The sequence below is a fragment of the Perognathus longimembris genome, chromosome 1, assembly GCF_023159225.1.
Source record: "Perognathus longimembris pacificus isolate PPM17 chromosome 1, ASM2315922v1, whole genome shotgun sequence".
Lineage (NCBI taxonomy): Eukaryota > Metazoa > Chordata > Mammalia > Rodentia > Heteromyidae > Perognathus > Perognathus longimembris.
In genome coordinates, this window is record NC_063161.1 from 34,241,823 (window position 1) to 34,256,510 (window position 14,688).

The following is a 14,688-nucleotide window of genomic DNA, read 5'->3' on the forward strand; positions in this document are numbered from 1 at the left end:
CCTAGAAATGAAATACAGTATATATAAAATGTGATGCATAGTTGTTCCATAATTAGATTACTTGTGATATTTGCTACATAAAAGGTATCACGGTGCTTGTTATGTCTTTGACTAAAATAAACAGAATAGGATGTATGAACAGAGATGTAAAAATTTGCAGCAATATTTCAAACTAATTTATATAAACTTTTTGTGTTCAAATGCTATTAATAGCACTTAAGAACAGTATCAATGAACTATAAATACAAGTTAGAGATGAGAAAACAAAATGAGTGAAGGAATTAATTGGATTTAGGTGCTCTTGACAAGGGTTCTGAGGGAGAACTACATCCTGGCATTTCTACATTTAAAGACAAATATGACATGAATTGACAAAAATATGACTTCAATAGCTAACACTTTATTTTCTCAATCTCAGTAAGAGGTAAAAAGATAAAGATATAAGAATTTTGAGAAGAAATACTTAAAACTGTGAATGGTAGAACCAGGGAGGTTATTCGGCACAGTATTAAAATATTTCCTAACAAATAACTTTGCATTCATGGATGAGAAGAGCTGCCTGAATTTTAGTCCAAATAGTGATCTACTTGATGGCACACTCTTCAAACTCTCTAAGAAAAACAATAGAAAGACATACACTGGCAACATGGCAAAATCTGTTTCACAGTGGGTTAAATATGTAAGGAGCAACTCAGTCAATCTCTTCATTAATCTCAAATTATTTTGATTTTTTTTTCTATTACCTTCAAAGGAGCTCTTCCATACTTTTCATTTGATCACTTAGTCCCTACTTTCATTTCTGACATCCTTGTTTGGTACATGTGAACAGTATATAAGAAAGAAAATACCTTGCTTGATGGAAAAGAGGAAAATATTTCATAAAGTGTTGTGAACTGACACAATCACAGCCTGCTTAGAAATGACTTATCTCCTAATATCATTTAAAACATTTCACTGTAAGTTAAAGTTAATGATTCATAATTAGAAACCTAATGACTTATTTTTATTTGCCTCTGTATATCCAGCTTTGATTATCTTCATGTGAGAGCTTTGCAAAACAAATTCTCCTTCAAGTGGGAAAACGCTAAGGAATACCTGATATTTTACAATTCATGTTATAGAAAGATGACATTTTTCCAGGGCAAGGAAAGGAACAGACAAAATACTAAGATAATCTTCTGTAGCCAATATTTCATAGTTGAGACTACTTCCAAAGAGAATGTTAACATTTTGGTATAAATTTTTGGCATTTTCTAATTTTGGTTTATTGAGTGACACTTGGAAGTTTTTTAGCAAGCTGAAATATGCTACTAACACACTCCTCTTACTTGAAAAGGGAATGTGCAGGCTAATTTCTCTCTAATATTTCCAGGTACGAAAAATGTCTTTGGTTATTGTTAGGCTATAGGTTCAGTAAAGGATTTACTATTTAGTATCTAATCCTATAAATTTATTATCTGGTTTTGAAACTCTTAAGAAAATATGGAAAGACCTTGACACCATGCAAAGTGAACAGTGTTCAAAATAAATGCTTTATTCCATAGAGAATGCTCATTTGTCTTTTATCTCCCACTTGATAACATATGAAACCTGAAGCAATGTCTTTCTGAACAATATGGCTTTCCTTTTAAAAAGAAATCATCTTTTAAGAGCAAGTCTGAATTTTTCAACTTGTGGCTTGGCTTCGTTTTAAATTTTAAGAAACCATATATACAGAGAGCTGAAGTAATACTACTAAAAGAAATACCTGCCAGCTATTTACCTGAATGGAAAAAAAATACATCCAAATTTTCTAAAATTATCTTATTTAGGAAAAGTGATTCTTCTAAAATGAGAAAGCCCATCTAATAATTTTGAACATTTTCCAATCCTTCCATTTCCCAAACAACTGTGAAGCCAACAAATTTAATTTTCATTTGAAAAAAATAATTACAAGTGTAACCAAACATACAAACTATTAAGTATTCTTCATATATTTAAACTAAGAAATATTATTTGTGCAATAAAGTTTCTGAAATCAACTAATATACTTAAGCAATGAAAACTGAGTGTTTTTTAACACACATCTAGCTTATTTTTTTTTACTACCAGATATACTTAATCTGGAAAGTAATAAACAAAGATCCTTTATGAAAAGAATAGAATCAGACCTAACTTAGGGATGAACATTAAGAAATGTTAATGTATTAGTTGCAATAAACTTGTTGTTTTAGCTATAATCCTTGCTGGAAATTCTTAGTATCACATTGGTTAGGATCCAGTGCCCCTTAACACTGGCACTGTGCTTGCATTATCCTAATGTGTACTTTCTTAGGATTTCAGTGTAACCCAGATACATGGAGAACTGAGACACATAGTGGGCCACATCAGGATTCTTCATGCATTCACTCTGAGAATAGAAGTGGCACATGGACACTTTTTTTTAATGGAATTAGCTGCTGTGTCCATTATAGCTCTACCTCTGTCTTTGTTCCCTCTTTGTCTTTCCTACAGGCCCATTATCTTCCAATGCCAAACACTACTCTGGACACTAACATAAGGGGGAAAAAACAACTTCTCACTTTCTCTCTAAGGGGGAACTTTTTAAAAGTCTATGTTTTTTGGTTAGATAAGAATTTTTGTAGAAGGAAAGGGAAGGAAGAGTGAAGTAAAAGCAAAAAGAACAGATATATTTTGAAAACTGGGAACCCCAAGAATTTTAAGCAAGCATTCTTTCTACTGTCCCTCTAGTCTTTTGCTGTGGAAGGACTTTTAAGCAACTGAACATAATTAAAAGCCCACATGCCATTGGGAGTAGACAGGAAGCCCTTAAAATTTTCTCACATTCAATATGTAAGAGAAATGTGAACTAAAAGTATCAACCAGTATAAAACAATTGGTGAGCTTCTAATTTGATATGAAGGGACAACCCTTATGTAGACTTTGAACATAATAGATAATTACAAGTCTATGAAGAAATAAGATAAGTATATGTAGATATACATAAACAGACATAAATAGATATACATATGTGTAGCTCTAGATCTAGATACACATTTATTTAGTATTCACAAAGATCCTAAAATGAGTATATCTAATTTCCAAATGGTCTATCTTTAGTCTCAAAGCTCTTCTAAATGAAATTTAGAAATTTTAAAATACCACCAGTCTACAAACTATTGTTGGACAGTATATTACTGTATATTTTTAAAGTATGTAAAAGCATTTTCCATATTGTTATTGAAACAAGAAATAAACACCTAAACAAGTAAATTATTCACCTAAAGCAAATAATTTCTCATAATTTACACCTTCTTCTTGAAGAGTATTCACCATAAGTCTACATTTAAATCAGAAAAGAATTAAAATCAATGAACATAATATTTCAGTTTCTTTTTTTTTTTTTTTTTTTTTTTTGCCAGTCCTGGGCCTTGAACTCAGAACTCAGGGCCTGAGCATTGTCCCTGGCTTTTTTTTTTTTTTTTTTTTTTTTTTTTGCTCAAGGCTAGCACTCTGCCATTTGAGCCATAGCGCCACTTCTAGCCGTTTTCTGTATATGTGGTACTGGGGAATTGAACCCAGGGCTTCATATATATGAGGCAGGCACTCTTGCCACTAGTCCATTTCCCCAACCCCTCAGTTTCTTTTTGAATAAAAATTTAAAAACCTTAAAATTAAAGATGATTTCATTCTTACTGCCTCACATTTTAACAGACAGTTGTCATTGTTACAATGAACTAGTCTACTTGAAGGATGTATTTCAGCCCTGTTCATGATAGAAAAAGATTTTTTTTACATATTTAGGCAATACTCTGATACATTATAAATTTTGTATAGAGAATTTATGCAATTTTGCGTCAGTAGTTGTCATTGTACCTATAAAATTCTTATAAATATTTTTCTTATAAAATTGGAGGGATTAAATTTTTAATCTGCAGACTATCAATATATAACTTAAAACTTATTACTATGGGATAGTCTGTAGCATTCCTTTGATGAAAGACTCTACATTAATGGTTAATGATTGTCATTACAGAAGCACTTAATTACTATATTATATGCAAGAGGGTGAGGGAGATACCTTCAATGCAGACTAGACAAATTCTAATTTAAACTTTGCCATATAAGTGAGGCTATTTTTCACCCACATCTGTATCAGATCCATGCATACATTTCTGGGATACATGAAAAATATTTTATCATGCATCAATTTTAAATAAAATATGATGGAGAATTGTAAAATAATAATAATATGCTAAATTAGTCTCTTGTTTTATGTCACTGTACAATAGTCAGCATTGCAGAGGTAGATAACAATTGATCTGAAGAGAATGAATACAGGCACAAGTTTACAGAAATTATTTTGAAATCTATATATAACTGATAAAAAGTCTCAGTGTCAAAATGGATTACTGGTGTTGAAATGCACAGTATCTATTCATAAAATCAATGCATCTTCTAACAAAATGCTCAGCTTTCAGGCTCATGATGTCATCTCACATTTGTGCAGTTGCTTGTGCATTTATTCCAAAAAGCTCACAGAAATTATGTGTAACTTACTGAATCTGAACAACTGTCTCACCTTTCAAATGATAAGGATGTGTTAAAGAGGTGGAATGGCATTCCTAGAATTTTTATTATTACCAATCCACTCCCCTGACCTTATACCATAATTCTTTGTAAAGATAGTCAATTAATAAAATGATAAATTGGCTAGTTTCAAAGGAGAAAATATTTTCACGCACACACACACACACACACACACACACACAAACAAACAAAAAGACACCTTTATTTTATTCAGCATTGTTACTACTAAAAAGCAATTGTTGCTGTCCTGGAAACTGGCTCTGAAAACATACTCACTCTTAAACAAAATCTAAGTTGTGGAGTGTGTATGTGTTGAACACCTGATCAAAGCAAGTATATTCACTTAAGTCAGAGGAAGAGCTTTCCAACAATACTATATTTAATTCTGTTCTTCATTGGTGTTCCGTGGAAGGGAGATTGTTTTAGTAATCTCCCTAGCAAAATGAAATTGTATTTCAGTATTTGAGACCTAGTGTCTAGAAATGAGAAAGGCACTGTTTTGGAAATTAGTGGCAAGAGAGGTCAACTTTCTGAATTTCTTTACTTCTGACATGAGCTTGACTTCTCGTTTTTCCTTTTAACATTCAGCTATAGTGAGGCCCAAGCCATGAGCTCATAGACAGGCTTCTGTGCCTATCACAGGAGCGTAGCTGCTGCTCAAGCTATCATCACCTTTAATCTAGAGTATTTCTTTCTCTCTTTTGCTGATGTCATTATGAAAAATAGAGCTAACACAGCCTTATAGACACTCAACTTCCTCCTTTATTTATGTGGGTAGCTTCATCCTACTACATTATATGCAAAAAATATTAATAATTTGTTTATAGAATTTCTTACAGTTTTCATAAAGTTTCATATTGAGATATTCCATTAAACTCAATGAAAACTTCTAAGACACAAAAACCACCAAAGAATGGGAAATCTTGGTAATTTTTATAATTTGAACAGTAAGAGACAAGAGTTTTCAATATTTAGAAATAAATAGCTATGGGCATGTTGTCATTTCTTAGTTATAGAGTAAGCTTTCTGTGCGACTGAGCATCCATTTAGTAGTTTTTTGTATATACACTTAATTCAAATCTTACTTACATAAGATATTTTGTTTTGTTTTTGTACTAGTCCTCAGGCATGAGCATTTCAGAGTCTGAGCACTGCCCCTGAGCATTTTTTCTCAAGGCTAGTACTCTACCACTTGAGCACAGCTTCACTTCTGGCCTTTCTAGTAGTTAATTGGAATTAAGAATCTCAGGGACTTTCTTCCCCAGACTGGCTTTGAACCAGATCTCAGACTCCTGAGTTGTTAGGAGCCACCAGTGCCTGACTCACATAAGATTTTTATACTTCTAGTGTATATTATGTGTTTAGATGAAGAATACAAATCTCAGATGTGTTAGTTATGATATCTTTGCAAAATAATTTTGCAGAAGACCAATGTTCATAATTCAAATAATAAAATGATGGAAAAGAACATGAAATTCATTCCACATGCTCTTATACTACATTAAGTACTTTGAAACTGAAGACGTGTGACCATCCTTAAAGCTATCAAAATCTAGATTTCTCAGGAAAGGAATTAAAAAAATTAAAATCTGAAATCTGTCACTTTTCACCACATGTATAATTTTTTATTACTTTTTGATCTAACGTGTACTTTTCATAATGATAAATGAAAAGGATTTTATTACCAGTAACTGAATGAGCTAAGAAACTTACCTGTATGCATAGTGTCATTTGTAACAAGAACCTCTATTAATATTGAGACATAATAAAATCATAAATCAGTAATAATCCAAAGCATAATGAAAATTGTAATATTGGTTCAAAGTCATCTAAAATCAAAAGATACTTTTGGAAATTATTTTAGTAACCTTAAGAACTTAAGTTTTTTCTTTTCTTTTTTTAAATTAAATTTTATTGATAAGGTGATGTACAGAGAGGGTATAGTTACATAATAAGGTAGTGAGTACATTTCTTGTCATATTTGTTACATCCTCCTTCATTTTTCTTTCCTTTCCACAGTTCAGATAAGCATATATACAATATCCAGTGTACCAGAATCATATACAGTGACCACAGGAGGTACGTCAAAGGAAATTCACCTAGTACATTAAACATAATGACAACAGTAAAATCCTTCTGTTTCCATCTCTTGGAGTTCATTTTGCTTAGCCTCATCTTATATAATCATATGTATGTAGCAGTTGAGCTATTGTGCTCCTGGCAGGTCTATCCTAGACCTTTTTATGTTTATTTAGTAATTGTTTGGTTTTAGAGACATTATGTAAAGTCGCTGACCAAAATATGTAGAAATACCATTTGAAAAGAAATTTGTTATTTTACAGACATGATTCTACTGTTCTCCCCTCCCCAAGAACTTAAGTTTTAAAATTACACATTTGTGAAATACTACAGATAGTATGGTGCGGTACTGCTGGCTTCTCTTCAAAGTTTTGTAAAGGTATTTTAATTCATTTTGACATCATAATGAAATAATGCAAGGTTTGTTTTGAAATTGCATCATATGCATGTACATAGTTGGATGAGATGTGAAAATGTAAAATACGGACAGATGTGTTAAATATGGACAAACTTCATGTACATAATTAAGATATAGTAACATGGCATTATTGTTATAATAAGTTAATATTATCTTTACCCAAGAGTCAATAGAGTTTATGGTAGCAAAATGATAGCAAAATGAAATTCCAAAGGGTTAGGGAAAAGTGAACTTACCATGTTCCAGCCAGGGTAGAGGTAGTCTGTACCCACAAATTCAAAGTAGTGAGCAAAACCTTCCTTCAACCACACATCTTCCCACCACACAGGAGTCACAAGGTCACCAAACCACTGTAGTAACAAAAGGAATGGCCATCAGATGAAATCTCATGTATCTTGCACCAATTTTATCTAAAATGTATAAATTATAATCACATAACTGGAGGTCAATCCCCAGTGGATTTTGTGATTTTAAAATGTGCTGTGGTAAACAACTGCATTTATTTATTTGACTACTGAGGCAATATTAGTATTTTATAAATGCATTCAGGGAAGAATAAAAAGAATGGTCCATAAAGAAATAATTCAAGAGGGGGAAATAGATGAAAGCTATCTTCAAATATTTGAAGACTTATTATATAGAAAAAGAAAAGGTGTGTTTCTTGTGAGCCTGCGAGGGACCAACCTGGTAATAATGAATGTAAACTAGAACTGGTAAATGTCTGCTTAAAGTGTAGGAAACTCTCCAACTGATTAAAGTGGCCCAATATTGAAAATGATGTCTTGAGAGGTAGTAAGTGGATCATCACTAAAGTTGTCCTCAACTGGCAGAGCAACTCAGAGAATTCCCTGATTGGCCTCACTAAAAGCTTCAATGGTCCTTAAGAATTGACTGTCCATGATGGGTAGACCAAAAAGCAATTCTATCTCTCAGATTATTTCATGAAATACACTGTTGAAATTTTAACTGGTATTTTGATTATAACAATCTGCATTACTCTGGAAAAGTTAGAAGAATTCTTTCCTTTTATTTCATAAAAGAGTACATTACAAGAAGGGAGCTAGCTTAAACATTTGAGATTCAATGGTAAAGAATTAGATTGTGTCCCTTCTCATGCAGGTGATAATTTATTGTGGAAGTAAGAAAGATGAGGTGAAGGAAATTAATAAAGCAAAATAATAATTGCACAACTTCTAATATTAAAGTGTTACAGGAATGGAAAAGGGACCATTGGAGGTTATAAAGCAAAATCATTCTCTCTAAGCAGGTGACATTTGAGCTGAGCCAACTATGTTCAGAATCAGCTATGAGAAAATCTTGAACAAAAGGTTTCCAAGCAGATGCAAATAAGCATTCTCATAAAAACTCTACATGGGAATGAGTTCTCCAAAAAATGAAAGATCTTTTGGGCTAGAATATACAAGATCAGGAAGAAGCAAGCACAAGAAAGTCCTTAAAGGTGCATAAGTACCAGACGATTAACAGCTTTCACAGTCACAAAGAGCTCACTGACAAGTATTTCGATATTAACAATAAATATCACTTCTTCCAGGAATCTCTAACTACGTTGATAACAACTAAAGTTTTATTTTCACCTGTTTAATTTTTTTAGCCAAAAATTAACAGCACAACCCTGTGCTTAGACTTAGGCCAGCAAACAGGTGGGATGGGAAAGCAATATCGAAATAAATATGACACTGCTAATGACAATTATTCTTAGTGTCTTCTGCCTTCTGGCCTATCACTTCATAGTGAGAAACCTATCACCACTAAGCTATTATAAGAAATTAACTCATAATTTTGGACAGTGTAAAACAAGAAAAATATAATTCTCTGAACAGTTAGAACATTAACCGTCTGCCTACAGTCCAACAGACCTGTACATCTAACTTGTTGCTTATAGAAATATTCAGAGGAGTTTGAGTTTTGCATACAACTTGTAAGGCTTAATGGAAGTCATGCTCTTTAGCCAGAAGAGAAGCTCATGTTAGATTTGTAACTGATCGTTCGATTTTCTAAGGTAAGAGACACGTCTCATCTGGTCAACATGACAGATATAAACATTCTACAAGTTCACTGCAAAAGGCTGACATTTAGGTAAATGCTCACATAGCTTGAACCAATCCATCATTAAGTCAGATTCATGTATTAGCATTTAACAGTTCACAATATTTTCACTGACAAATTTATCTATACCTTTCTTTCTTTGGTTTTTCTAGCTTTTAAAAATTCTTTAGGCTTACAATATTAAAACCATGCTTTATCTCAGTGAGACTGCTAGTGTTTTCAGTTAAAAACTATGCATAGTTACTAGGAACCAGGAAAGGTACTCTTTTCTATTAATAAGAACATCTATTTTAAGTGTGTGTTTTGCCACAAAAATCAAGATTCAGATTAGCAGTGAAAATAAATTACTCTAATACCTTCCACTCATTGTAAGAAAGTGCATAAAATCAAAATGAAATTCATTTTATCTTCACTTCAATACAAAGCTGGCTAATTTACATATGAATTTCTAAACATGCCAAGAAAAAAATATATCAATCATTTGAGAACAAAGAATTTATGGCTGAGTTAGTAAAAGACTTCCTAAGTGTCTACGGCATGGGAAAAGGGAATTACAAATTGATTTTGGCAAAAGCAAATTTTGACACGTACACAAAACTCAGCTGCATTTTGTGACATTGCAATAAACCATTGCCATTAGGACATTTGCCACATATACACTAATAATCATGGCGGGGGGCGGGGGGTGACCAAATAGGAAAGAAGCAGCAATTGGATGGGACTCCCAAGGCATGGCTGTGGGGTAGAAATGTAGGTCACCTCAAAGTTCAAGTAAACAGAATGATATTTGTTTTTCAATATGATTTTTTTGTGTTTTTGTTGTCACCTGGGAAAAATCAAGTACCTTCCAGAAAATAAAAGTATACTGTGCTTGGTATGCAACTTAATAAGGAACGTAATAATTCAACTCCTAATTTAGGGATCTGAAATTATTCTAGACAGTTGGTAGTTGATACTTACACACCTGATCCTTTTTTCTCATACCTGGTGACATATCTCATGAACAATGACCATGGTGACATCCAGCAAATAAGAAATAGATGAAACACTGGGATCCAGCAGTATTCTTTGTTCCACAAAAATACTTAGTCCCCAGTTCTCCATAGCAGCATACGGATGCTTAGGCACAGCTAAAAGATCTAGAAACAGAATAAAACAGTTCCAAAGGATTTAACACACATGCACACGCCAGATTCTAAAGTTTCATCACTTAAATAAGTCCAGAAACCTAATGAGAAAGGGTGCTTAGCTTGTTTGCAGTAGACTTTTTGGTATGTAAATTCAGCAACCTGCCATTTCTACATGACAGCAGAAATACAGACTAGCACTAGAAATACTGCTAAAAACCCACTCATTTCAAGTCATGTTTTGGCCCAGTGGCTGGAAGGACAGGCATCATGATTGATGAGTCTCTATCCTGACAAGCTTCAGAAAGTCGAGGAAGCAAGGGCAGCAGGAAACTATAGAGCCAAAGGCTTCCCACTCAATGTAGTAAGTATCATATCCTTCAATTTATCTCAATATTTTCCAAAAGAAATCACTTCATACAATTTTAAAATATAGTATCATTTTCTTAATTGATAAATTCTTGTGTATTTTTGCCAGCCCTATTAAAAATAAAATGGTCCAGCTGGCCTAGCGGCAAGAGTGTTTGCTTCATATACATGAAGCCCTGGGTTTGATTCCCCAGCACCACATATATAGGAAATGGCCAGAGGTGGCGCTGTGGCTCAAGTGGCAGAGTGCTAACCTTGAGCAAAAAGAACCCAGAAACAGTGCTCAAGCCGAGTCCAAGGCCCGGGACTGGCAATAAATAAATAAATAAATTAATTAATTAATTAAAATAAAATAAAATGGTCCATGCAGATCCAGCTTATAGAGATGGCTGTGACAGTAGATTTGGTGCTACTATATAGTGAGGGACTCTAGAGGACCCCTGGGCTTGGTCTGGTGCTGTGGTCACCCACTAAAAATGTAACATTACTAAATCACTTGATTTCTTTGTTTATTTCCAGAGCTGAGGACCAAACACAGGACCTTGAACTTGCTAGCAAGTGGTCTTCCACTGAACTAAATCCACAACCACAGAATTAATTTTATTTATTTATTTTTGCTTATAGGGTACCAAGGAATTGAACCCAGGGCCTCATACATGCTAGGCAAGCACACTACCACTAAGACACATTCCTAGACCCTCACTTCAATTTTTTTTGTCCTTTTTTTTTGGTTTTGGGGATTGAAGTCATGACGTTGTGCTTGCTAGGCAGGTGCTTTGGAACTGAGCTACATCCCAGCCTCACTTAATTTCTTTTTTTTCCTGAATAATTACTTATTTGTTGTCAAAGTGATGTACAGAGGGGTTACAGTTTCATACGTAAGTCAGTGGGTACATTTCTTGTACAATTTGTTACTTCTTCCCTCATTTGGCCCCCCTCACTTAATATTTTGAGATTCCAATTGCCTCACTTATAAAATAGGGTTCTGGCCCTTATCTCTAAAATGCCTTGTAACCTCAAAACTCTATGATTAGATAATTCTAAAATTTATGTTTATTTCAAAAGATTAACTCTGCTGTGGTGACACACACAAAAGTTCTTTTTTTTTTTGGCCAGTCCTGGGCCTTGAACCTGATCAGGGCCTGAGCACTGTCCCTGGCTTCTTCCCGCTCAAGGCTAGCACTCTGCCACTTGAGCCACAGCGCCGCTTCTGGCCGTTTTCTGTATATGTGGTGCTGGGGAATCGAACCTAGGGCCTCGTGTATCCGAGGCAGGCACTCTTGCCACTAGGCTATGTCCCCAGCCCCACAAAAGTTCTTTGATAGGCTCCTTCTACTCCAAACACATAGCAATGATGAATAAAATATCAAATAAAAGAAAACTAAGAAGAAGGGCTGGGGATATGGCCTAGTGGCAAGAGTGCCTGCCTCATATACATGAAGCCCTGGGTTCGATTCCCCAGCACCACATATACAGAAAGTGGCCAGAAGTGGCGCTATGGCTCAAGTGGCAGAGTGCTAGCCTTGAGCAAAAAGAAGCCAGGGACAGTGCTCAGGCCCTGAGTCCAAGCCCCAGGACGGCCAAAAAAAAAAAGAAAAAGAAAAAGAAAACTAAGAAGAAAAAAATCTCCAGGCTCAAAAATAAATAAATAAAACAAACTCCAAATCTCTCATGGAGCAGAAATGGCACAGAAATGCAAAGTGGAGATTGTATGCAAAGCCACAGGCCTGCTGGGTTCTGGCTCCAGAAGCAACTGGGAACTGGCTTTAACAGGACCCACTAAAGCCAAGAGAACGAAAGCCAAGTTGGCTGCCTGATACCCGAGGTGGAGGTAGAGCAGACATGCTCATAAGAAGAAGTCCAAAATAGCTCCTGCTCATTACTTCCTGGGAAAGCCAGCAAGTGGCAGTGTAGAAATTTGAATCCTGTAGCCTGGCTTCAGAGCCTCTGCCCTTAATTCTTGTGTTCACAGTCTCTGACCCAGAGCTTCCACATCTCAATGAAAATCCTGGAGCACTGCCCTCTGATCTCACACATAAATCATATAGGAATGTTATTGTGGTATGGTTTGTAACATGAAACATGAAACAGCTTTCATCAAGATAATGGACAAAGAAACAATGAAAGTGTTATATAAAGGAAGGCTAGACACCAAGCAAAGCAAGTGGTCTCACCTCTAGATTATAACACCAATGATAACAGTGTGAAAACTTTGAGAAATGTAATACTGAGAAAGGAAGGTGTGAAATAAACCATACTATATACTTTAAAAAAATCAGAATAATATCATGTGTTACAGATTGAGAGTAATGATAAAACAATATGCAAACACACACAGCAGTGATAAAGATCAAAGCTCTGATCCTGATTGCTTCAGGGAAGAAAAGAAAAGAAAAGGATGGGGGAGATTCTCAAATAATTTAATAGGAATGTCTGTAATATTTATGTTTTCAAGTTGGTTATGGGTACAAAGGGAAGATATTGTTGATTCATTTATATGTACAGTAGTCCACTATGAATAAAACAATAAGTGTAAAAGCTTATTATATATGATTGATTTCTATTTATTCCTGATTTCAACAAATATCTTCTCAACCTAGTTGATTCTACTAAGAATGAAGGCAAGATTTTTATAACACACATACAAAAAAATAAAATTAGAGTAAATAAGTGACACGATGGAGGAATAAAAATCTGATTGACGACATTCTTGGAAAACTTTCATTTGAGTAGGGCTCCAAACAGATACATACAATTTCAACAGATAAAGGTCATATATGCACTCATGAATATAGAAAATATGAGTTGAGCATCACCTTTTCTCTCTATCAGCACTACTCCATTCTGTCCTTCAGGCCTTGACTCTGCTTTTGTGGTGCTCATGTGCATACGTGAATGTGTGGTGAAGGTCTATTAACAGTAATATATAGATGAGAGAAATATAATGAATGATAACTGCAACTATATACATATATAATCTATATGTGTACACCATATGTGAGTAAGACGGTGTTTGGTTCGGTGGAATAGTTATGCCATAGTCAAGTCAAACCTCTCTAATATAATCTCATTCTACATGTGATGTGAATGACAGTCTAAGCCAGTTTGAGTGAAGATCTGTGTCAGTGTATTCTAAGATCACACAACACACTCTAGCCCAAAGGTGCAAATGGGAGAAGAAAAGAGTTTTCTTGGCTGAACCAAAGGAGAGGGGCATGAAGATCTAAGAACTGGTACAAATTGCAAATGCGTTAACAATAGAACCACTGTTTGTCAACTGTTAGAGGAACACGTGGACAAATGAACAAGTTTTTAGAAGCAAGTCGTGGCCAAGCAGAGACTGCTATATTCTCTAGTTCTCTGAGAGCTGAGTTAAGTCAGATCAAGGCACACACTTGGTTCAAATGGCTGAGAGAGAGAACACTTCAAAGCTAAGAGCCAGAGCTAGGAGTTTGGAATAAAAAGGAAAGATGAACTTAGGGGGCAACTTTTAGACAGCAAAAGCCTAGAGCAGCTGAATAAAAACAGGTATAGTGAGAGAGCATTTGCTGAATTGTGGCAAAGGTAACCAGCATTGAAGACTTAATTGTGTAACTGATTTCCTGCTGATATGCAGAAGGATCAAGTCATAGAAGTCCAGTCTATGTAACAATGTTAGAGATCAATCAAACAAGCGTTTTTTAGCAGAGCCAGATTCAGAACAAGTGACTGAAGATGAGATAAAACACAGCAAGTTCTGTAATAGGGAGCAGGTTTTTTTATATATATATAAAGACATACTTTAAAATAGGAAATATTTATGGGCATCAAAAGGGGGAGAAAATGATATAGCTTTAGATCACAATACTTAGATACAATTATTTTGAAGCAAAGGCTTAGATTACACTATTGCAATCATGCATGTTTTTCCCCTCTAATTTTAAAGATGATATATAGAGGAGTTACAGTTATGTAAGTTCAGGTAATGAGTACATTTCTAATAACTATATTATTGCATTGTATTAGAGAATTTGGTCAAATCACCATGGAGAGATATTTCTGCTCTGCTTCTACTTGTAA

At 34.6% G+C, this 14,688-nt stretch overlaps 1 protein-coding gene across 1 annotated transcript in view; it reads right to left on the bottom strand.

The window, feature by feature from the left end:
* Nucleotides 1–14,688, bottom strand: part of Trhde (thyrotropin releasing hormone degrading enzyme) — a 353,088-nt gene that overhangs the window by 148,662 nt on the left and 189,738 nt on the right. Inside the window, exons 4-5 of the mRNA XM_048359329.1 lie at nucleotides 10,118–10,272; nucleotides 7,303–7,416 (exon numbers count right to left, since the gene is read on the bottom strand). Of these exons, the coding sequence (XP_048215286.1) occupies nucleotides 7,303–7,416; nucleotides 10,118–10,272 (269 nt within the window). The remainder of the gene's footprint in view (nucleotides 1–7,302; nucleotides 7,417–10,117; nucleotides 10,273–14,688) is intronic.